This window comes from Carcharhinus amblyrhynchos, chromosome 9 (genome assembly GCF_965287045.1).
Source record: "Carcharhinus amblyrhynchos chromosome 9, sCarAmb.v2.hapA, whole genome shotgun sequence".
Lineage (NCBI taxonomy): Eukaryota > Metazoa > Chordata > Chondrichthyes > Carcharhiniformes > Carcharhinidae > Carcharhinus > Carcharhinus amblyrhynchos.
In genome coordinates, this window is record NC_137332.1 from 112,264,613 (window position 1) to 112,290,742 (window position 26,130).

General features: G+C 45.6%; 1 protein-coding gene and 1 pseudogene across 1 annotated transcript; one reads left to right on the forward strand and one right to left on the reverse strand.

The window, feature by feature from the left end:
- Positions 1 to 325: 325 nt before the first annotated feature.
- On the forward strand, positions 326 to 16,959 carry LOC145348212 (zinc-binding protein A33-like). The gene is made up of 6 exons (XM_080196421.1): positions 326 to 736; positions 825 to 920; positions 1,014 to 1,244; positions 1,790 to 1,812; positions 2,913 to 3,028; positions 16,409 to 16,959. The coding sequence occupies exons 1-6, from the start codon at positions 326 to 328 to the stop codon at positions 16,957 to 16,959; spliced, it is 1,428 nt and encodes a 475-aa protein (XP_080052547.1).
- A 1,400-nt stretch (positions 16,960 to 18,359) lies between these two features.
- Positions 18,360 to 18,526, reverse strand: LOC145348795 (U2 spliceosomal RNA; annotated as a pseudogene).
- Between the last annotated feature and the right edge of the window lie 7,604 nt (positions 18,527 to 26,130).

Sequence of the window (26,130 nt, forward strand, 5' to 3'; positions counted from 1 at the left end):
GCTGAAGAGAAATGTAATGGAATCTCGATCCCTCCCATCTCCACCTCTTCTCCCCATTCTATCTCTCCATCTCTCTCTCTTTCCACTGTCAACATCCCCGGGAGCCCAACCTGCCTCCGACTGAGTTCAATGATTTCCCTCCGTTATACTTTAGACCGCGCCAGTTGTTATCTCCAGTGTGAAAGTGGCGGGGACTTGGCCCACTCTGTAATAATAATTCCCTGAGTGCTGCAGTGAACTTCATCGGGAAATAGCTGAACTGAGGATGTGCGGCAGTAACTCCGAAACTGAAAGCGGTTTGAATCAGGAAGTGCTGAGTGTGAACATGGCTTCCAGACAACAGCTCCAGAGTTTGACCGAGGAGACAATTTGTCCCATTTGTCTCGATTTCTTCACTGATCCGGTAACACTGGATTGTGGACATAACTTCTGCCGCTCCTGTATCACCCAGTGTTGGGAAAAGAAGGAGATAAACTCCTGCCCGGAATGTAGAGAGGAGTTTCCGGAAAGAAACCTCAGGGTAAATCGGGCCTTAGCGAATCTGGCCGAGAAAGCTCGACAATTAAAGCTGAATCCGAAAGAGAAGGAAAGTAAACTTCACTGTGAGGAACACCAGGAAGAACTGAAGCTGTTTTGTGAAACTGACAAGAAATTGATCTGTCTGATTTGTAGAGATTCGCGGGAACACAAATCTCATAATTTCATGCCCATTAAAGAAGCTGTTGAAATCTACAAGGTAAAAGGGGAATATTATTTACCTGATAGTTTTATCACATTTTCAACATCCAGCATTTTCATTCTATGATTTTCTCTCCCAATCACAGGATCAGCTCAAATCTTCCCTCGATTCTCTCACAGAGAAGAAATTGGCGGTTCTAGAAATGGAAGAGAAACAGAAAGAGAAGATTTCTGAAGTTAGGGTAAGGTCTCCCTGTGCTGATTTTCTGGGATCTCGATTCGGTTTGTTCGCTCTATCGCGGGACATTAATTATATTTCACATTTCATTGGGTAGGAACAGTCGAGCAGTCTTCAGACCCATATCACATCCGAGTTCACCAAAATGCGCCAGATTCTCACTGAGAAAGAGCAGCGATTACTCAGAGACCTCAGGGAAGAAGAGGAGAGGATTCTAAAACCAATGGAGAGAAACCTTCGGGAGATTCAGGAGAATTTAAATTCTATTGAGGAGAAACTCTCAAAGTTGCAAAAACAGATGGAAAAAGACCAGCTGATATTTCTGAAGGTGAGGGAATATATTGCAGCTCAGTTCAGGGAAACTTCAGACAGTCACTAAATAACTGATGGTAATGGTGAAATTAATATAGAATTTACTGAAAAATACTAACTGTATTGAACAGAATTGTGTGTCCCTTCCTGAACCGTTTTCCTGTTGTCTCGGATCTAATGGCTCCCACACTATCTGCAGATTCCCGGGAATTCCTGTAACCTCCTGAGAATGAGTTTTCTTGATTTTCACACTTGTTTTGTGATTATTTCCATGTTTCCTGAGTTCAATGTACCCCTGGAACTCCCATTGTTATCCAGTTCCGGTTCCATGTTGTGTGTGTGGGTGTGTCTGGGATGGTGTGTGAGTCACTGTGTCTGTGAGCAGGACTGATGTTCAATTCCAGTTTATTTGACTCTCCACAATCTTCCTTCCAAAATGCATCACTTTACATTTCCGTGCGAAATCTCATCTGCTCTGAGTCTGCTCATTTCACCAGCCTGTCGAACTGCTCCTGAAACCTGTTACTGTCATCCTCACTGTTCCTCATTCATTTCTTTCAGGAGGAAGCTTGTTGGAAGAGAAGGTAGGACATGTTCTTTACTGAAACTCTGCAGTTTGGTAAAATAAACTCAGTGAAGTGTTATTTTGTATTTATTTATTGGTTGTTGTCACAACTTTCGATGTTCGGTCATTAGTTACCAAGACATCACACACTGCAGGAAATGATAAGCTCCGCGTACACACACTGACGAGAACTTTATGATAACTCACCTCATTACAGTGATTTTACATAACTGTTCAACGATATTGTAATAAATAACCGGGAAGTGTAAATAATACAATCAGGCCGGAAGTGATCACTTGCCCGATGTTGGCTGTTCATGTCTGTGACCTCCCACTGACCCTGAGAGAGCCACATGATCCACGTTTCCAAGGAGTGGGTCACCCATGTCCCTGCATGGAGCCTAAACAACCTAAGAAAGTCTCACGTTAAAGGGGGAATGGATTCTAAGTTTATACTAAATACAAACTGGCTCTATGTCGTTAACAACCACAAGAGTAAACACTTGTATTTATATAGAACCTTTTATTGTAAATTAATATCCTAAGGAGTTTCCGAGGTGTGTTATAATGTAAATTGATAATGAGGAAATATTAATCTGGATGACGGAGGTGGAGAGTGTCTTAAAGGAAGAAAGAGAATTAGAGAAATGGAGGGGATCAGGGAGGTATTCCAGAGTTCAGGACCTCGGCAGCTGAAGGTCCAGCTCCCAATGTGGGAGTGACTGAAATCAGAGATGTCCAAGGTGTCGGAAGTGGAGGAGAGCAGCATTTTGGGAGAATTGTGGGCCCAGGGATTACAGAATTGGATTCTCAGCTTTGGGGTCTTCTCTTTGTTCTACAAACTGTTTATCATACAGCAAGTGGACAGACTATATGTTTATCATTTCCTGCAGTGTGTGGCGTCTGTTATCGGGTTTTGAACCTTTTTCAGGACATGGATGTTTCCGTTCTCTGTCCTTGAATTTCCAAGTTAACCGTTTTTCAGTTGGAGAAGCGAGACGAGCATTTCACTTTGTACATTTTGTCTATCATCAAAAATGCTGTAAACTTGACCATTTAAATAATTTCTAAAATCTTCCAACAAAGACAAATTCACAGCATCATTTTTACCATTTACAGGATTAGTGATGACAGTGACACACTCTCAGTATCTGCTGCCACCCTGTCTATCGGAAAGTACAAAGGCCTTTTACAGTACCGAGTATGGAGAGAAATGATAAACTTCAGTAAACCCGGTAAATCTCTTATATTGATTTTCTCGATTATAAATCCAGTTGTGAGTAAACTAAACAGGCTCCCAGATTCCAGATTAAATACTCATATCCGGCTGTTAATACCTGCAGTCTCCCCATTCTCATATTACTCTTTCTGAGGTTCCTCTGGATAAGTGTCTGAAGCCATCAGCACTGTGTGTCAAAGCAGTGAAGGGATCTGTATAACCAGCAGAATAGAGCACCAATCTCAGGATGTGAAATGGAATTGCTCCGTGAGACTGGACTGGTCTCCTCTGTCATTCTGGGAGACATTTTTTCAATCATCATTTATCAGGATGAAACACAGACATTAGAGAGCAAGTGTTAAATGGCAGATATTCTGTTTGGTGGAATTGGACACCTTAATCAAGAGGATGGATGCAGAAAGTGCGAGTCTGCAGTGGATAAGGGAGGGAATGTGATGATCTTATTGAAATGTTCAAGGTCCATAATAAAAGTGTGGTTATAAACATCCACAGGTTTCATACAGTCACAGAGTCTAGATCAAGGTAGGTATAGCTTTCAATCTAGAATAGAGAGGGTGACAGGGCAGTTTGGATTGAGGTTGAGTTTTTGAGTGACTCCATTAAGGTAGTGAACCAGTAAACCCACCGCTCACTCTGTGTGTTTGTTCAGAGGCCCAATCCATTCTGAGGGCTGATCTTCAGAACAAAATCACTGTCCAGTTTCTCAGTGGTTTGGAGTGTGGGAAAAGGTTCTTTTGTTCCTGAAGAACATAAGAAATAGGAGCAGGAGTAGGCCATCTGGCCCTTTGAGCCTGCCCCGCCATTCAATAAGATCATGGCTGATCTGTCGTGGCTCAGTTCCACATTCCCGCCCTCTCCCCATAACCCTTAATCCCCTCGCTTATCAAAAACCCATCAACTCGCGTCTTAAAAATATTTAGCGAGGCAGCCTCCACCACTTCAACGGGCACAGAATTCCAGAGATTCACCACCCTTTGAGTGAAGAAGCTCTTCCTCAACTCCGTTCAAAACCGCCCCCCCCTTTATCTTGAGGCTGTGCCCCCTAGTCCTACTGTCCTTTCTGAGCAGGAAGAGTCTCTCCACCTCTATCCTATCCATCCCATTCATCATCTTATACATCTCAATGAGATCTCCCCTCATTCTTCTAAACTCTAACGAGTACAAGCCTAGTTTATTCAGCCTCTCCTCATAGCTCAACCCCCTCAACTCCGGCATCAGCCTAGTAAACCTCCTCTGCACTCCCTCCAAGGCCAAAATATCCTTGCGTAAGTACGGCGCCCAAAACTGCACACAGTACTCCAGCTGCGGCCTCACCAGTGCCCTGTACAGCTGCAGAGGGGACAGGGACAAGAAATCCTCATGAAAAAAAACAGCAGGGGTGAGAGAGAGAAAGGAGCAGCAAGCAGGAATAAGAAGAATAACTCACCTCCTGGTCACCAAGAAATCATCAAAAGCTCCCTTCATTCCTGCAGTGTGAGCCTAAACACTTTAGAACCAGTGGAATCGTTTTGAGGAACAGTCAGTGTTTGAATGTAGAAAATGAGGAAACCAATTTCCAAACATCGAGATCACAGGAACAGCGCTGTGATAATGGTAAATTTTGCTTTTTTAATGCTGTTATTTGTTGTATAAACATTAAGCAGGAAACAGAGCAAATAAACTCCTTACATCATTTCCAATGGGGTTTCTAATGGTCCCTTTAAGACCAGGGATTAAACTATTGCATAGATTGTTTCTCTGGGTGAGGCATCAGCATCCAGTGAAAGATCAAAATCGTACTGAGTCTCCTGGAATGCCAAGTGCCTCCAGTTTGTACAGACAATGTGACTTCTCCTTATGTTCAGTGTGGGAACACTGGATACCCATTTTGCTGCTGCTACATTATTGTGGGGTTTGATCTCTGCTGTTCTTTACATTCTCATCAGTCATCTGACCTGCCATTCCTCCTTGCTCAGTTATATGCTTTTTCCATGAATTTGAGTCTTTCCTTAACTTCTTCAGTGAACCACAGATGGTGGGTCCTCCCATTGGGGATTTTCTTTATAGTAGGAATATATTTATTCTGAATATTCTGAAATATCATCTTAAATATCTGCCACTCCTTCTCTATCGATATATCCCCAAGCCTGGGGACCCAGTTCACTACAACTAGCTTAGCTTTCATGACCAGATAGTTGCTCCTATTTAAGTTGAGGATACCGATCTTAGACCCTCTCTTTTCCCTTTCAAACTGGATTTCAAATTCAATCATATTGTAGTTGCTGCGACCCAGTGCGGCCTTCATCTGATTTCACTAATTATTCCTGTCACATTACACAAAGCCAAGTCTAATATAACCTACTGTCTGGTTAATTCCAGAACGTTCTGCGATGAGAAACTTTCCCGAAAGAATTCTGTGAACTGCCCATCCAGACAATTACAGCCTGATTTTTCCAGTTTATATTCAGATTAAAATCACTCATGATTATTACTGTCCCTTTATCTGTGACCCACATTGTGGCTACTGTTGCAAGGATTGTAGACCACTCCCACTATTGACTTCTTTCCCGACTATTCCTCATCTCCAAACCGATTTTATATCCAGATCTCCTGAACCAAGATCATCTCCAGCTATTGCACAATGAGGTCCTTGATAAACAGTGCTCCCCCTCCACCTTTACCTAGCTTTCTATTCTTCTTGAATGTTATTAAATGTTATCCTTTCCTCCTGCAGCATTGTCTCTGTAAAGTTATCAGATCATATTCATTTACTTCAATGTGTGTTATCATTTTGTTTACCTTATTATGAATGTTGTGTGCATTCAGATGCAGAGCCTTTAGTTTCATCTTTTTATTATCTTTGTACTATTTAGTCTTGACTATTGATGTATTCTTAGGTTTTATCTCTTTGTCCATTCCCGCTATTCGATGATCCTCATTTCCCATATTATTATGATGGTTTCTTGCCTTGAATCTACCCCTGGATTTGCCACATATATTCAAGGTGGCTTACCCTCTGAGTTTAGTTTGAAGCCCTTTTCACTTCCCGAGTTATGCAATTTGCTGGAACACTCATTCTAGCAGTTCAGGTGTAGACCGTCCCAACAATGAGGCAGCATGGGGGAGCGGCAATGTAGCACAGTGTTTAGCACTGCTGCTTCACAGTGCCAGGGACCGGGGTTCGATTCCCAGCTTGCGTCACTGTCTGTGTGTAGTTTGCACGTTCTCCCCGTGTTAGCTTGGGTTTCCTCCGGGTGCTCCCATTTCCTCCCACATTCTGGAAGACATGCTGGTTAGGTGCATTGACCTGAACAGGTGCCAGACTGTGGCGACTAGGGGAATTTCACAGTAACTTCATTGCAGTGTTAATGTAAGCCTTATTTGTGACGAATATATAAACTTTAACTTGACTACCGTCCGGTGGTTCTAATATCCATCATTATGGAATGCTTTGAAAGGTTTGTCATGGCACAAAACAATTCCAGCCTCCCAGATTACCTGGATCCATGACAGTTGGCCTATCACCACAAAAGTTCCACAGCAGATGCCCTCTCCCTGGCCCTACACTCAACCTTGGAACACCTAGAGAAAAAGAACCCCTATGTCAGACTCCTATTTATCGACTACTGCTCAGCCTTCAACACCATTATTCCTTCAAAACTCATCTACAAACTCCGTGGCCTATGGCTTGGCTCCTCCCTTTGCAACTGGATCCTAGATTTCCTTTTCTACAGACCACAATCAGTCAGGACAGGTAACAGCATCTCCTCTGTGATCATCCTCAACACAGTAAAAAGTCTGACAACACCAGGTTTTAGTCCAACCTATTTATTTGATAATATTCTCACAAGCTTTCGAGGGGTTACCCTCTTCGTCAGGTGAATGGAGAGTTCTGGCCTCAGACAGAGCATATAAAGCACAGACAGTTTAGAGATTACTGATTAAAATGCGAATCCTTACACCTAACCTGCTGTTCAAGACCTGAAGTGGCTGACAATGTGAGTGGTAGGAGCACTGATCAGTGCTCCTACCACTCACATTGTCAGCCACTTCAGGTCTTGAACAGCAGGTTAGGTGTAAGGATTCGCATTTTAATCAGATTACTGATTTATATGCTCTGTCTGAGGCCAGAACTCTCCATTCACCTGACGAAGAGGGTAACCCCTCGAAAGCTTGTGAGAATATTATCAAATAAATAGGTTGGACTAAAACCTGGTGTTGTCAGACTTTTTACTGTGTTTACGCCAGTCCAACGCCGGCATACCCACATCATCCTCAACTCCAGTGTTCCACAAGGCTGTTTTCTCAGTCCCCTACTATACTCCTCATACACCTATGACCATGTGGCCAAATTCCCCTCCAGCTCAATATTCAAATTTGCTGATGATACGCCCAGAGTGGGTCAAATCTCAAATAATGATGAGACGGGCAACAGGAAAGAGATAGAGAATCTGGTAAAATGGTGTGACGACAATCTCCCTCAGTGTCGTAAAATGAACAAGAGTCATTAACTTCAGGAAGTGTATTGGAGGACATGCTCCTGTCTACAAAAACAGGGAGGAAGTGGAAGTGGTCTTGAGCTTCAGGTTTCAAGGTGTCCAACACAGTTCTGGTCCCTCCATGCCAATACTATAGTTAAGAAAGATCAACAGTGCCTCTACTTTCTCAGGAGTCTCAGGAAATTTAGCATGACCACCATGACTCTCACCAACTTTTACAGGTGCACGATATGGCTCCTGCTCTGACCAAGCCCGCAAGTAACTACAGAGGGTTGTGAATGCAGCCTAATCCATCACGCAAACCAGCCCCCCATCCATTGACTCTGTCTACACTTCTCGCTGCCTCAGGAAAAGCAGCCAGCATAATCAAGTACCCCTGTACCCTGGACATATTCTCTTCCAACTTCTTCTGTCGGGAAAAAGATACAAAAGTCTGAGAACACATACAAACCAACTCAAGAATAGATTCTTCCTTGCTGCCATCAGACTTTTGATTGGTGGTATCATATATTAAGCTGAGCTTTCTCTTCATCCTATCTGTAACTGCAACACTATATTCAGCATCCTATACTTTCCTTCTCTCATATGTACTCTATGAACACTACTTTTCATCTGTGTAGCCTGCAAGAAACAATATTTTTCACAGTACAAAAGTGACAATAATAAATCAAATGAAAGCAACCCACTATCCCCAATACTGGTGCCAATGCGCATGATCCAGACACCAGCCTTTGAACATTCATCTTTGCCATCTCATTTTCCCTCTGCCAGTTTACATGTAGCTCAGGTAATTATCCAGAGATTAATACCTTTGAGGTTCTTCTCCGTAATTGGTACCGAGCCTCTCATGGTGACTATGCCCTTTACAGACATCCCAAATATCCCTGCTTGTGTGACCACTTCCCTCCAACCTCAGTGTCCCAGCCCACAATATCACCCTGATTGACCATTAGAGGAGTGGACCAGGACAATCTTCTTTGCTTGTCGTGTCTATGTCTTTTGTGCCTAAATAGACCATGCCAACTGGATCCTCCCACTTACAATGAAAATTCCTCTCCAGCTCAGAACTCTGGTACGGTCAAGCAACACAGCTGTCTGGGCTCTCGCTTTTGCTGCAGAGATCAGTATCTGTGTCCCACACTATATTGTCCCCCACTGCCACCACGTTCCTGTTTGTCATCCCGCACTTCATAGGCTTCCTGTACCATGGTGCCATGGTTAGACTGCTCATTCACTTTGCAGCCTTTGTTTTCATCCACACAGATTATAAGCACCTCAAATCTTTTCAACAACTGCAAAGTCTGAGGCTTCTCCATTACTGTCTGCTCAGTCCCTTCACTTGTCTGACTCTCGGTCACATCTTCCTGTCACTCACTGCTGACCAAAACAGATGACCCTATTCTCAGAGGTGTGACCATATTCTGGATCAAATTATCCAGGGATTTCTCCCATTCCCTTACATTGTGCATTGTCTGCAGTTCAGCCTCTAACTCACTCATTCTGATCTGGAAGTCCTCCAGCTGCTCACACTTTCTGTAGGTGTGTTAGTCATGGATTACCTGGACATCCAAAATCACACATTCCTCAACTGCAACATAACACCTGTCTTGCATTGTTCCTCATGTTATCTACTTAAATTTAATTAAATTACTCACTTAATTAACTTGGAATAATTCCAATGATAACCACATTTCTTTCTCCTGTGCATTTCATTCCCGCATGAACCTGATTCGCCCCTCATTCAGTTTCCATCCCAGTCCAGCGCAGTCACCTGTCTCATGCACCTATTACTGGCCATGCATTTTGAAAGGTGTGTCTTATTTATAGACTCTCTGCTGAGTCGCTTGCTAGTTTTACTTCCTGCTGCACTGATTAACACTCATGAACCAACTGATTTCAGGTGGTTGACAGATAACTGCCACTCCAGATAGTTCTCTAGTTAACATAGAAATTAGAAGCAGGAGTTGGCCATTTGGCCCTTCAAACATGCTCTGCTTTTTATTTTGATCATGGCAGATCATCTAATTCAATATCCTGTTCCCCCCTTCTCCCCATATCCCTTGATCCATTAGCCCCAAGAACAATATCTAATTTCTTTTTGAAATCACACATTTTGGCCTCAACTACATTCAGTTATTGTGAATTCCACAAATTCACCATCCTCTGAGTGAAGAAATTTCTCCTCACCACAGTTCTAAGAGGTTTACCCCTTATCCTCAAACTATGACCCTCGATCCAGACTCCTCCACAATTTGGAACATTCTTTACGAATCTATCCTGTCTAACCCTGTTAGAATTTTAAAGTTTCTATGAGATCCCCTTTCACCCTTCTAAACTGCAGTGACTATAATGCTAACCGACTCAGTCTCTTCTCATATGACAGACCTGCCACCCCAGATATCAGCCTGGTAATCCTTTGCTGTATTCCCTCGATAGCAAGGACATCCTTCCTCAGATAAGGAGACAAAAACTGCACGCAGTACCCCCGGTGTGGCCTCACCAATGTGCTATATAATGGCAGCAAAACATCCCTATTCCAATACTCAAATCCTCTCGCGATGAAGGTCAACATATCAAAGAACAAAGAAAATTACAGCACAGGAACACGCCCATTGGCCCTCAAAGCCTGCATCGGCCATGCTGTCCAACTGAACTAAAACCCCCTACCCTGACGGGAACTGTATCCATCCATTCCCACCCTATTCATGTATTTGTCAAGACTCCCCTTAAAAGCCACTATCGTATCTCCTTCCACCTCTCTCGGCAGAGAGTCCCAGACACCTATCACCCTCTGTGTGAAAAAAACTTGCCCCGTACATCTCCTATAAACCTTATCCCTCGCAACTTAAACTTATGCTCACTAGTAATTGACTCTTCCACCTTGGGAGAAAGCTTCTGAATATCAACTCTGTCTATGCCCCTCATAATCTATCAATTCGCCCCTCAACCTCCATCGTTCCATGGAGAACAAAACAAGCTTCTCCAACCTCTCGTCAAATCTAATGCCCTCCATGTCCCCAGGGCCTGATGGGATATAGCCCAGAATACTGAGAGAGGCAAGGGAGAAAATTGCTGGGGCCGTGAGTGAAATCTTTGCATCCTCACTAGCTACAGAGAAGGTCCCAGAGGATTGGAGAATACCTAATGTTGTTCCTACGTTTAAGAAGGGTAGCAAGAATAATCCAGGTGATTCCCATCCGATGAGCCTTACTTCAGTAGTAGAGAAATTATCGGAGAGGATTCTTCGAGACAGGATATATTCCCAGTTGGAAATAAGTGGACGTATTAGTGAGAGCCAACATGGTTTTGTGAACGGGAGGTCGTGTCTCACAAACTTGATCGAGTTTTTCGAGGAAGTGACAAAGATGACTGATGAGAGTCGGGCAGTGGATGTTGTCTACATGGACTTCAGTAAGGCCTTTGACAAGGTCCCTCATGACTGACTGGTGCAGAAGCTAAAGTTGCATGGGATCAGAGGTGAACTAGCAAAGTGGATAAAGTCAAAGAAGACAGAGCGTAGGAATGAAAGGGTGAGTTTCTGAATGGAGGGCTGTGACAAGTGGTGATCCTTAGGGATCAGTACTGGGATCTTTGCTGTTTGTAATATATATAAATGATCTGGAGGAAAATGTAACTGGATGGATTAGTAAGATTGCGGATGACGAAAAGGCTGGTGGATTTGTGGATAGCGATGAGGACCATCAGGGGATACAGCAGTTGGAGACTTGGGCAGAGAGATGGCAGATGGAAATTGATCTGGACAAATTTTTTACTCAGAGAGTGGGTCCCTGGAACTGGGTTGCTGGGGAAGGTAGTGGAAGCGGATACCGTAGTGACTTTTAAGGGGCGTCTTGACAAGTACATGAATTGGAGGGAACAGAGGGATATGGTCCCCAAAAGGGTAGAGGGTTTTAGTTAAGTTGGGCAGCATGGTCGGTGCAGGATTGGAAGGCCGAAGGGCCTGTTCCTATGCAGTTTGTTAAACTGATCCTTTTTCCGAAATCCCGACTGTGCCCAAGTTCACCATTATTTTCTCAGTGTTCAGTTATTACATCATTTGTTACAGATCCTAGCATTTTCCTTCAGACTAATGTCAGGCTAACAAGTTTTTCATTCTCCATATTCTATCTCCCTTCTTTCTTAAACATCGGAGTTACATTTGCACCTTCCAATCTGCAGGAGCAATTGCAAGGTCTGTAGAATTTTGAAAGATAACCACCAATGCATCAACTTTCTTGACAGTCACTACTTTCAGCATCTGAGATAGAGATCACCAAGTCTGGGGAAATTTATCTACTTCAAATCTCATTCATTTCTCTATTTCTTATAAGCATAAAAGCATCTTGTTGTTCCTCATTAATGCCAGTCACCTGATCCTCCATTATTTATGGAAGGTTTTTAATGAATGGTGATCATTGACATTTGGGCAGATTATTGAGAAAGTCTGTGTGATGAGGTTTGAGGAGTGTATGAGACCAGTGCCTGGAGCTGTGAGGTAGCAGCTGAACCAATGCACCACTGTGCGTTGTGTTTCTTTCAAATTATGGAATCTTATGGCTTTATCCTCTTAGTGAGTAATTAGGATTTCCTTTTAATTCATGCTTACCTCATTCATTATTCATGTATAAGATATATAGTATTCACTGTTTGCTTTGTTGACTCTTTAACAGAAAAAATTATTCCTCACTTCCCCACTTACTCTAATTCAGGGTCCTGGTGAGTCAGAGACAATGCCGACAGGCACAGGGTGTTAAGACACCAATCCATCACAGGGCACACACTCACACACAAAAATTAAAGGGGCAATTTAACATTGCCAATCCACGAAATCCACACACCATTGATGTGGGGAGGAAACGGGAGCACCCGGAGGAAACCCATGCAGACACAGGGAGAACGTGCAAACCTCAACACAGACAGTGATCCAAGGTTGGAATTGAACCCATGTCTCTGGAGCTGTGAGGCAGCATTGCCAACCATTATGCCCTGACGCTGTCTCAAAAATTATTGTATTTCTTTCAAATTATTGAATCTCATGGCTTTATACCCTTCTTCAGTAACTGGGATTTCAAATTTGCTCTGTGCACCAAAAAAAACGTTGATTGTTCCTATTCTGAACATAACCGAATATGGAGCCTCATCCAATATTGTAAAAAATTTGGGATCTGGTCTGATATTGCACTGAGAACTCAGAACTTTAGTGTAGAGAAGGATCTGGATGTCCTCGTGTAAAAATCACAAAACGTTAGTCTGCATTTACAGCAAGTAATTAGGAATATCAATGGAATGTTAGTGTTTATTGTAAGGACAATCAAATATAAAAAATTGTTCCTGCAAGCATACAGGGCCTTAGTGAGGCTGCATTTGGAGGAATGTGCAATATTTTGATTGCCTTACGTAAGATCATGAGATCATAAGACAAAGGTAGGCCATTTGGCTCATTGAGTCCGCTCTGCCATTCAATGAGATCAGGACTGGTCTGATGTGACAATCCTCCAACTCAATTTTCCCACCTTATTTCCATAACCCTGATTCCATTACTGATTAAAAATCTGTCTCTCTCAGCCCCAAAGGTATGTTCCAGTCTTTACACCTCTGTGCCGTGAAGAGTTCCAAGAATTCACTACCTCTGAGAGAAGAAATTCCTCCTCATCTCTGTCTTAAATGGATAAGCCTTTGCTCTGAGAATATGCCCTTTGGTCATGGACTCTCCCAAAAGGGGAAACAAACTATCAGCATCCAAGCTGTCAAGCCCCCTGAGAATCCTGTATGTATCAATAAGGTCACCTCTCAGTCTTCTCAACTCCAACGAAGACAGGCCCAACCTACTTAGCCTCGATTGATAAAAATATCCCACCATATTTGGAATCAATCAAATTAACTTTCTCTGGACTGCTTTTAATGGTGGCACGTCTTTTCTGAGTTGAGGGGATAAAAACAGTATTCCAGGTGTGTTCAAACTAGTCACTTGTACAGTTCTAGCAAGACCTCCCTATTTTCATTCTCCATTCCCTTTTCAATTAAGGTCAATATTCCATTTGTCTTCCCTAACACTTGCTGAGCTTGCATGCTAGCTTTTTAGTGATTTATGCACAAGGATCCCAAATCCCTCTGTGCTGCAGCTTTCCGCAGTCTTTCTCTATTTAAATAATATCCAGCTCCTTTATTCTTCCCACCAATCTGCATAACTTCACATTTTCCTGCATTATTTTTCATCTGCCAAGCTTTCACCCACACACCTAATTTTTTTTATCCCTGTCATCCTCAGCACTTGCCTTCCCACCTATTTTTGTGTTATCTCAAATTTAGCAGTAGTACATTCATGAGAACATAAGAACATAAGAAATAGGAGCAGGAGTAGGCCATCTAGCCCCTCGAGCCTGCCCCACCATTCAATAAGATCATGGCTGATCTGTCGTGTCTCAGTTCCACATTCCCACCCTCTCCCCATAACCCTTAATCCCCTTGCCTATCAAAAACCTATCAACCCGCGTCTTAAAAATATTCAGCAAGGCAGCCTCCACCACCTCAACGGGCAGAGAATTCCAGAGATTCACCACCCTTTGAGTGAAGAAGTTCCTCCTCAACTCTGTTCTAAACCACCCCCCCTTTATCTTGAGGCTGTGCCCCCTAGTCCTACTGTCCTTTCTGAGCAGGAAGAGCCTCTCCACCTCTATCCTATCCATCCCATTCATCATCTAAGATGTCTCAATGAGATCTCCCCTCATTCTTCTAAACTCTAACGAGTACAAGCCTAGCTTATTCAGCCTCTCCTCATAGTTCAACCCCCTCAACTCCGGTATCAGCCTAGTAAACCTCCTCTGCACTCCCTCCAAAATATCCTTGCGTAAGTATAGCGACCAAAACTGCACACAGTACTCCAGCTGCAGCCTCACCAGTGCCCTATACAGCTGCAGCAAGCCTTCCCTTCTTTCATATTCAATCCCCCTCACTATGAAGGCCAGCATCCCATTTGCACTTTCCTTACCCAAATTATTAATATACATAATATAAGAAATGACCATTGAATTAGAGACTGATTCCTGGGATGAAGGCAGTTGTATTATCATGAAAGACTGAGCAGATTTGGCCGATATCCATTGGAGTTTAGGAGAATGAGAGGTGATCTTATTGAAACATAGAAGACACTGAGGGGATTTGACAGGATTGATGCTGAGTGGATGTTTCCCTTGCGATGGTGTCTTGTATAATGCACAGTTTGAAAATTAGCAATCTCCCATTTAATACAGAAATGAGATTTTGTTTTCTATCAGAGGGTCATTTGTGTTGGAATTCTCTACCCCAGTGAGCAGTGGAGGCCGGATCACTGACAATATTCAATCAGATCAGTCATGATCTTGTTCAGAACAGGCTCGAGGGGCCGAATGGCCTACTCCTGTTCCGAATTCTTTTGTTCTTGGAATTGAGGTTTTGTGTGATATCTTTCAGATTCGGATTGTGAACAATCTGTACAGTGACATTTACACAATGTTTCACAGAGATATCACCTCCCACCCGCTGTCTCCAGCTTTCTCTCCTCTACCTCTGTCCCCTCTCCCTCTCTCCTCAACCTTGACCGTCACCCCCCCACTCTTCTTCTCACAGCCTGTCTTCCCTCTCTCAAATTCTCCTTCCCCAACCCTGCTATCTCTCTCTCCTTGTCACTTATGCGCTCCTCTGCTCACATACTTCCCCCTTCTCCCCACTAACTTCTTTCCACGTACATTCTCTCCCTCCCCTTTCTCCCTCTCTCACTCACCTCCCATTCTTCCTTTGTCTCTCCCTCTTTAATTCGTCTCTTCTTCCTACTTTGTGTGGCATGGTGGCTCAGTGGTTCGCATTGCTGCCCCACAGAGCCAGGGAGCCGCTTTCGATTCCTGGTTTGGGCCATGTCTGTGCAGAATCTACACGTTCTCCCTCACGTCTGCGTGGATTTCCTTCCACAGTTCGAAAGACATGCTGGTTCGCGATGCTAAATTCTCCCTCAGTGTACCCGAACAGGCACCGAAGTGTGGTGACTACGGGATTTTCACACTAACTTCATTACAGTGTTAATGTAAGCCTACTTGTGACACTAATTAACTTGGAAATCAATCTGTCCCGCAATCTCTCTCCCATTTCCCACAACCATCCCATCTCCCTGCCAGCCACTCATTTGTCCCTCCTGCTCCCTGACCCTGCTCCTCACCCACTCTCTCAGCACCTTCCTATTCTCCCCCATCGACACATAATCTCTCTCCACCTCACCTCCTATCCCCTTCCCTCATCATTCTGGTATCCTTCTCCCCCTCACTCTCTTCTCTTCAGACTCTCTCCCCTTTCCCTCTCTCTCACATTCTTCCCTGCCCCTCCTGCTTTATTTCCCATCCTGTCTTTACACGGAAGGGTCTGTTTATTTCTCCTCCCACACTATCTGCCTTCCAGATGCTCTCTCTACTCTGCCCTTTCTTTCTCACCCACCATCCCAATCCCTGTCATCTGCTCTGCCGTTCTCTCTCCTGCTTCCACGCTCAAAACATCCCACTCTGAATCTCCCACATCCCACTCTCAATCTCCCTCTTTGCACTCCGGCTCCCTCCAGTCCCTCTCATTCCTGCCTCTTTTCTCTCTTCCCAACTGCACCCCTCCACCTATCTTCTCATCCCCCCTCCCTATCTCTCTGTCACTCACTATCTTCTCTCCCCTCTTCCCTGCCTCTCCTTTGTGGTCTATTCCCCCTCCTCTCCCCTCCCTCCGGCTCCATGTTACCATGCCATTCCTGCTTCCACTCTCTCCTCCCCCTCATTCTCCCCTCCCCTTCACAAACCTCTCTCCTCTCTTCCTCACTCCTCACACTCTCTCTCCTCCCCACCCGCTCTCTCTAAATCACTGACTGTGTTATTTTAACTTTCCCCCAGCTCCAGCCTCTCTGACTCTGGATCCGAACACAGCGAATCCCCGGCTCATCCTGTCTGAGGAGCGGAGCAGTGTGAGACTCGGAGACAAACAGCAGCCGCTCCCTGACACCCCGGAGAGGTTTAATCCCTGGGGCTGTGTCCTGGGATCAGAGGGATTCACATCAGGGAGACATTACTGGGAGGTGGAGGTTGGGGAGAAGACATGGTGGAGTCTGGGGGTGGCCCGAGAGTCTGTGAAGAGGAAAGGGGGAATCTCCCTGACACCTGAGTCCGGATTCTGGATTGTGAGGCTGAGACCAGGAAGAGGTTATTTTGCCTTCACCTCCCCCTCAGAGACCCCCCTCACCCCGAGTGTGAATCCCCGGAAGATCGGGGTTTTCCTGGACTATGAGGGTGGACAGGTGTCATTTTACAATGCGGACAACATGTCCCATCTCCACACTTTCACCCACACTTTCACTGAGAGAATCTTTCCCATCTTCAGCCCGGGATTGAATATCGACGGGAAAAACTCGGCGCCGCTGACAATCTGCGGGATTAAAGGTCTCTAACAGATCCATCCCATAATTTCACACCGTCTCCCTGCCTCCTGCCAGCTGTAAACTGATGGAACATGTTCATATTGTGGTTATTATATAGAATTATAATTTACACTGGGGGCTTCATGATTACATTTGTAAAATGATTCTTCAAACAAAACAATCTGTGAACCGCTGGAATCGAAACATTTTTTCTCAAAGATTCCACAGTTCATCATTAAATCCAAGAAGCAGAAACTCAACATGTTGTTTGTGTCTGTCACTGAGTGAGGGAGGCGGGGTTCCGGGGAATGGAGAAGTCGATTGGTCGGAGCTCCTGTCACTCTGAGCGAGGGAGGCGGGTTCCCGGTGACTGGACAAGCCGATGGGTCAGTGTTGCTGTCATTTACATTGAGGGGGCGGTTCGGGGAGGGACTGTCGATTGGTTGCTATAACTGTCAATCAGAGAAGAAGCGGGTGATCTTGGCATCGGAATTGGCCCGGTCACTGAGACTGAGGGAGGCGGGGTTCATGAAGCTTAGAAGGCGATTGGTTCGCGATCCTATCATTCTGAGCCAGAACACCGATCTTTGGGGAATCTGAAGGGCGATTGGTCAATCTACCTGTCAGTCATGGTGAGAGAGGCGGGATTTCAAGTGTTCCGTAAGACGACTGGTTGTTGTGTCTTTCATTCAGATTACGGGGCGGGTTTCCGAGCAGTGGGGAAGCCGATTGGTCAGAGTGACTTCAGGAGCCGATCTGCGGCATGTGGAGGCCGATTGGTCAGCGCTGCTGTCACTCAGACTGAGAAAGGCGGGATTCCTGTTATCCCGGATGCCGATTTTCCCTTCCTGCTGTCATTCAGAGTCACGGGGTCGGGAGCTCTGCCAATTGGGGAGGTGGAGTGCCTGAAGTGCCTTTCAGTCATCTGAAGGGCGAGGTGTTTGCGGAAATTGGAGATGATTGGCTGCATCTCTTGTCCCTCTGTGCGGGAAACAGCTGTCTCCTGGTTTCCTGGACTGTAATTGGTGAATACCGCTGTCAGTCAGAGCTTGTGGACGGGTTTCTACAGATCCCCGAACGGATTGGTTGGCTGCCCTGTCACTCAGACGGGATTCGGGGGCGGAACTCGGCAGATCGGCAGTGAGTTTTTGAATTGATTTGGTTCGTTATTGTCACATGTATTAGCATCCAGTAAAAAGTATTCTTTCTTGCGCACTTTCCACAAAACGCATACCGTTCACAGAAAAGGAGCGGAGTGCAGAATGTCATGTTACATCAGATCGAGGGTGTGGAGAAAGCTCAACTTAATGCAAGGTAAGTCCCATTCAAATGTTTGATGGCGTCAGGGAAGAAGCTGTTCTTGAGTCGGTTGGTTGTGATCTCAGATTGTTGTATCTTTTTTCCCGACAGATAAAGGTGGAAGAGCTGTTTTTGAAGTTACCGGTCGATATGTGGAGTGAACGGAGGAAGCCCCTATTCCATCTCCCTGCTCCAAAAATCAATTTAATATATGGTTCCCAGATACGGGACGTATCAGATATTAAACTGATAAGAACAAATACTGCACTTGATCTTCGCCAAAACGCCGATAAGCGATGCCAAAGAACGTGTTTTACTCACAGATGATGCCTCTATTAAGCATGGAAAGAGCAGCAGAAGGAGGGGGTGGGGTGGGTCCACCTGAGAGGGGTCACAGAGTTTCTTTCATGCCGTCCGAACGTTACTGCTGAAAAGCAGCCTGACCAGGATTCGAACCTGAATCTCCTGCTCTGGGAGCAAGTGTGCTCGTCCGCTTGGGGTCTTCAATTATGCTGGCTGCTTTTCTGAGGCAGGGGGAAGAGTCAATGGATAGGAGGGAGATTTGCATGATGGATTGGACTACGTTCACAACCCTTTGTAATTACTTGCAGTTTTGGTCAGAGCAGGAACCATACCAAGCTGTGATATATCGGAAAGGGTGCTTTCTAAGGTGCAGCTGTCAAAATTACTGAGAGCTGCTGCGGACATGCCAAATTTCCTTTGCCTCCTGAGAAAGTAGAGGCGTTGACGGGTGGGGGTGAGGGGGTGGACAAAAGTCATTCAAAGGCCCGTTGACCTTGGCTGTGATTTTCTGGTTTTGGAGCTGGAAAATCCCGCCGTGTGTGTGAACTCAAATCTTTCATTCTTACAAAGCGCAGCGCTGCCACCTGCTGACAGAATCTTAGTTCTGCAGGAAAGAATTCCCCGTGAAAAACGGCCCAAGAAGTGGGGACAGTCTTCGAAGATTCACAGGCAGGATGAGCCGAATGGTCTCTTTCCATTGCGAGATCATATTATGATTTTTATATGATCTGACATTTAGATCGGATCAAATCCACATTTTCAAAGTTGCCTTGAACTGAAGATTGTCATGTGAGATGAGAGTAAATACCCTCGGCCTCTGTTCCCCAGAGTTTCAGTGAGAAGGGGGTTGACACAGAATAGGTGCTGGAAGGATGGTTCCCCTGACTGGGGTCTCCAGAACCAGGGACTTTAGCAGCTTGATGGTGATGTTCCTGGAGTAATAATCCAGACTGTAACCAGTGGAGAGTTTCCCCCCGATTGCCATTGAGTTGTATTTCGCTGGGGCTCCTTGATGCCACACTGGTGAAATGCTGACATGATGTTCAGGGCAGTCACTCTCACTCCACCTCTGGAATTCAGCTCTTTGCTCTGGCTGGGGGAGATGTTCAGTTCGGCTTCCTCCAGACGCACTGGGCTCCGCATCTCACGGCATCCTCTTTGCAAACTATCAAGAGGCCATGGAATGGAGTGAAACTAGACATCCCATGAGAAAGTATTGGCCCCAAATGAAAGGAGGAGTTGAATGAGCGCCCATGATGCGGCTCCGGGCGGCTGAGGGGGGAGAGCGGGCGCGCGAGAGGAAAAGCTCCGCCCAGAGCGCGAGGAGCGGCCACGCGCTGACCTCCAGCCCAACGTCAGAGCGCGGGATGAAGCGCGGCTCTGATTGGAGGATCAGGTAGCGTCAGCGGGGGCAGGGGGAGGGGCTGGACGCAGCACAGCATCACGTGGTGGGAAGCGCGAGTGGGGGAGGGGAGCCCGGGAAGGGACCTGGAGCCCCGGGTTTAGAAAGAGACAATGTCCCAAATTCAGCTGATTCAGCTTTCTCACCACATTCTGTGATCCTGAGTGTCACTGATTCACCAGCTCCATTCACAGGTCACACAGACTGATTGACACCCGCACTGCAACGTTACATTGCGCTCTTCATCTGGTTATTCCTCTGTTCAGATCATTCCTGCTCAAAACACACAGGAAAAATCATCAGATTATCCCCAATCTGACGTGTAAGACATGGTTACAGTGGATTAACCAGGGTTCAATTAAATACAGTCCTGATGCTGCCCACAAAATAATTATTAAAGTAATTGTCAAAAGTTGATTTGAGCCACAGAGACAAACCTATTTACCAGATATCGAAAAACGGCGTCAATCTTAATATTTAAAGAGTATCTTAAAGGAGGGGAGAGAGGTGGGGAGGTATTAGTGGAACCGCGGCCTTAGGGCCGGGACAGCTGAAGACACAGCCACCAATGTTGGAGCAAAGGGAATCAGGGTTTAACAAGAGGCAGAATTGGAGCAGCTCAGAGATCTTAATAAGTTATCGGGCTGGAGGAGTTTACAAAGGTAGGGAGCAGCGAGGCCAAGGGAGGTGATTTCAACGCAAAGATTTGTTGCGGGAACTGGATACATAATCAGACACACTTCACACCTCACACGCACCCAAACCCGTGTCCCCATCACAAATACAGACAACATTCAGAAAACACTGAAACAGACAGGGAGATGATCCATTAATTTCACTGTCTTTCAAGGTGAAAACTGTGTTATTGACCGACAGAAAATTATCCAACAACAGAGTTACAGACAAGGCCGGAAGGAATAAGGGTAAGGATTGGGAGAGGACGCCAGAGTTAGAATGATCCCCATATCTCGTAACATAACAGAACCGCCACCGGAATAGAGGAAAGTCAGGAAACCGACTAACTTGTTCCGTTCTCTTCACAAGTATTAGACCAATGCCGGAACTCTTATTTCTCAGTAAGAAGTCTCACAACACCAGGTTAATGTCCAACAGCTGAAGGAGCAGCGCTCCGAAAGCTCGTGATTCCAAATAAACCTGTTGGAGTTTAACCCGGTGTTCTGAGACTTCTTCCTGTGTCCACCCCAGCCCAACGCGGGCATCTAAACATCTTAATAACAGCTGCCCACTCACCAAGGCCCTTTATAGGATCACAGAATAGAATCACAGAATCCCTGCAGTGCAGAAGGAGGCTACTCGGCCCATCGAGCATTCACCAGCAACAATTCCACGCAGGCCCTATCCAAGTATTTACCCTGTCAATCACACACTAAGGGGCCATTTAGCATGGCCAATCAACCTAACCCGCATACGTCTGGACTGTGGGAGGAAACTGGAGCATTCCCACGCAGACACGAGGAAAACGTGCAAACTCCACACAGGCAGTTACCCGAGGCTGGAATTGAACCCGGATCCCTGGCGCTGTGAGGCAGCAATGCTAACCACTGTGCCACCGCGCTTCTGTCAATTTACAGTGAGAATTCTTTGCTCTGAAATTCCAATTCCTTTGTAATAGACCGAAAGTCAGGAGTTAACAGTGACCCGAGTCAACGATTTAAAATATAAAGAAATATTTTAGGTGGGAAACACGAGGCTTGTGATTGATTTTTTTAGTGCAGTGTCTCTGAGACGCTCTGTTGAGTCCAAGGAAGTTTGCAGAGTGAGTTGACCCTCACATCATTTTGCCCGGCAGACGGAATCCCATTGCGATATTGGCTGGAGTACCAGACAATCCGGGAACCCAGGCGGGAGTAACTCTGGCTCTCTTGGGCGGGTTTCCCCGGAGAATGAATTCTGGCGAGCTGTCTCTGTAGAGTTTTCTCCTGTTTTTAGCGACCACAGAGACAGTCGCTCCTCCCCGTAGGCTCCCGCTGGGAAACTCAGTAATAAGAACATAAGAACATAAGAAATAGGAGCAGGAGTAGGCCATCTGGCCCTTCGAGCCTGCCCCGCCATTCAATAAGATCGTGGCTGATCTGTCGTGGCTCAGTTCCACTTTCCCGCCCTCTCCCCATAACCCTTAATCCCCTCTCTTATCAAAAACCCATCAACCCGCTTCTTAAAAATATTTAGCGAGGCAGCCTCCACCACTTCAACGGGCAGAGAATTCCAGAGATTCACCACCCTTTGAGTGAAGAAGTTCCTCCTCAACTCCGTTCTGAACCGCCCCCCCTTTATCTTGAGGCTGTGCCCCCTAGTCCTACTGTCTTTTTTGAGCGGGAAGAGTCTCTCCACCTCTATCCTATCCATCCCATTCATCATCTTATACGTCTCAATGAGATCTCCCCTCATTCTTCTAAACTCTAACGAGTACAAGCCTAGTTTATTCAGCCTCTCCTCATAGCTCAACCCCCTCAACTCCGGTATCAGCCTAGTAAACCTCCTCTGCACTCCCTCCAAGGCCAAAATATCCTTGCGCAGGTGCGGTGCCCAAAACTGCACACAGTACTCCAGCTGCGGCCTCACCAATGCCCTATACAGCTGCAGCAAGACCTCCCTACTTTTATATTCAATCCCCCTCGCTATGAAGGCCTGAGGGACTCAACGACGAGGGAAAAGTACGAGACGGCCGCGATCTGAGTGGATCAGAGACTGAGTCTCAAGATGGTATCAAGGAATGGGAATCCCGTTGTTGATGGTTCAGAGCGGCTGGGATCCGTCCCGGATAGACAACCTCCCCGCAGTGGCGTCTGTAGCAGCGCAATGTGCAAAATGTCAATGTCACCGCAACACATGTTCCAGCTCTCCGGAGCTAGTAACGAGACCTTCCGTAACTCCAACCCAAGAGGAGATCTTGAGACCCCCGCCATTGCTACCAGCCCTGTTGGCAGCTGAGTTCGGGTCCCAGAGCAGGAGAGGCAGCCAACCCAGTGGCGGACGACACTGTTATCGAAGAGTGGACGGCCCATCCACCGGAAAATGCGAACTTTGTAACAACACAAATCTCCTTTTAGAAGAAATATCGTGTTTCCAATAAGGGGAGGGAAACTCCGGCCAATGGAGCGGCAACTGACACAAATGGAGAAACATCCGAGACGACCACCTTCGTGGAAGGGGTCACTGTCGAGCCGAATTATGACACAGCATCAGTCAGAGAGGTGATCACCCATTACCCCCATTGATCGGGTTGTTCTGCAGCTCCTGTAACACCCTCCTCCGCACGATCGGCTTCTCCAACATCCACAAGACCAAAGTGTCCCAGGTTATAAACATCAGAACCAGGTGTTGGCGCTGCGGTAAAACAAGAGACCATCAATCCATTGCCTGGCACTGCCCTCAGTGTAGCGGAGAAAGGTAACCTGTAACAGTCGGGGAATACCAATGCAGCGAGTGCGAGCTCAGCTTCACCACCAGGTCTGGGCTGAGCCAGCACGACAGGCAGATACATGTCGCTTTGCGCACCCAGAAGCGCCTGGAAGCTCTTCAGGTCAATTCTAAGCCGGGGATCTGTGCCTGTAAGTGAACCCCGGAGCAAGTTACACTCCTGAGGGAACTCGATCCGAGATTTGCAGGATGCCGATACACCAATAGGGAAATCGCAAGCATCCTTCAAACTGAAACACCCAAATAAACCTCAGACAGATAAATAAATACAGCATTCCAAATGAAACCATCTCGTCTCATTAACAACTTACTTTTTTGAAGTAAGCTTTATCCCACAACTTCATCCCTAACAAGGGGGAGATATCAAACGCTATCAAATCATATCAGTGATGCGAAGCAGCAAACAAAACCATCGCCCACATTTCGGTTGCTGCCCGTTTGTAAAGAACGCAAGAATTAAACACCACAGCAAGGGATTCCATCAACTACACCGAGATGTCAGTAAGTACCGCTCAATATCTTACAAGGAGCCAAGACTAGTGGCCAAGGACGGCTCCTTCTGGAAACCTGACACAATGCTCACGGTAGATCAGAGTTACAGTGGTGGGTGTCACAGTGCGGTACGAAGACGAATACAAGACACTGAGTTGTGCGGGACTTAAAACGGCACAAATACATCCATCTGGGATCGGAGGTGAAGGAATTGCCGGGAGGTTCTGAGCCTGAGTACTTGGGCTTTGTGCTGAGCGCCAGAGGGAAATGGCTGGAAATGAACAACACCTTACTAACATTCCTATTTTACAGAGTAAACAATTTCTCAGCAAGAACAGTGTCAGGGGAAAGGACGGAGAGTAACAATGGGGAAAGCTCTATGACATGCTGGAAAACAGCATAAGGTGGTTCCAGAGCAGTGTTAATGGTTACAGCAGAATGGTAACGGTGGTTAGAATCTGAAGTTTCTGAATTCAATGCTGAGGCTGAAAGGCTGGAAAGGACAGAATGGGAATATTCCTAATTCCTGTCAGGAACAACGAACACTGCATTACCAGAGCTGTGTATAAGCGGCTGTTGGAAAGAGAGACGTGTCGATGTCCTTTTAGAAATAGTTAATCAGTTAACAGTGATCTCAGTGAATGAAGAATAATAATTATATCAGAACGAACCTTAGATGGAACATATCGAGATCATAGTTGATATTATTGTGTTGAGTGACTCTGTGATCCTCTGGGGTGTCTGAATGAAATCCTTGGAGAGTTCAGCGACCAACATTTCATCCGGCAGAATGAATTCCATTGCGATATTCATCAGATGAACAGACAAACCGGGAGTGCAGCAGATTGGAGTTGACTTACACAAGGCAGGGTCTTGATACCAGGCCTGCAGCGATCCTGTTCAGTTCCTGAGTTCTCCAAACACTTGTGCTCCACGATTACTGTTGTTAACTCCCGCTGTCAGCACAACAATTTATACTTAAATATTTTCATTGCGGGTTTCTAAACCAACTAAATATAGCAGCATGTATACAGTTATTGCAGAATTTTACTGCGTAAAGCCTTCTCACAGAGTGTTGAATATTAATGTGATTCTCCTGATCATCTTTCTCACTAATAGTCAGGGACCATCTCATCAAACAATGGGATTTACTGAATGGGATTTGTTAATTTGGATTTGATCAGATCTAAGGTTCTGAATAAATAACAATGCCAGTCTGATACAACACAGAAAGAGGTTAATCGGTCCATTGAATCTGTGAACCTTCAGAGACAGTCCCCATTTCTTGGGTCGTTTTTAATGGGGAATCCTTCCCTGCAGCACTGTGCTTCCGTCAGCAGGTGGCAGCGGTGCGCTTTGTAACAATGAAAGACTTGAGTTCACAGAGTCTCAACCCATCCCAGAAACTGACTGCACCCGCAATGAATTACTCACAAGAACAGGAGCAGCCGTCAAGAACAGAGATTGTCACAAATGACAGAAACTTCCCAGATTTTTTTGGCCGGAAATGATAGTCAGTAAATTCCACTGGACTCCGCACCTTGTCACCCTGGAAATGTTCCGAATATCTATCCCCAGAGACAATTCACATTTTCCGACACTTTATTTGACTCCTGAATGTCTCCGGTCAGATTTTGACGATGAAAATATAACTCCCCCCAGTGCTGATGATGGGTGAGAGAATTTCCCAAAATCGAGGAGAATTCCATCCAGCGGGAGGATTGTCGCCAATGACACAAACTTCCCAGATTTTCCATGTGTTGAAATGAATGTCAGTAAATTCCGCTGGGCTGTGTAAGGGGAGTCCATGTCCCCCAGGACAGATTATCTTTCCTGTTCTCCACACAGGAGCTGTTTAACACCCAGGCAGTAACAATAAAACCCAATGTTCAACACTGTCAGATATATGAAACATTTTACACCAGAATCACAGACAATATCTCTGCAATACAACAAGACATTGATTGCCAATTCACATTGATCTCTCTACCTCTACCTGCCATTTTCCCAACTTTACAAAAATGCCTGTTAATGAATCTAATCCATCGGAAAACTTCACAGCCTGTGTTATTTCTTGCTGGAATAGCGCGAGTGTTGGGGGAAACTCTTCAGATTCAATCCCAATAGGATGTCGTTTTACCCTCTCCCATTTCCCATGTCCCACAGTCCTGCCCCCACACCCTGTGATGTGCTTCCTCTCTATCAGGGACTGGGAGAGCAGAACTGTCAATGTATCAACTCTCTCTCCCTCAACCATTCCATGT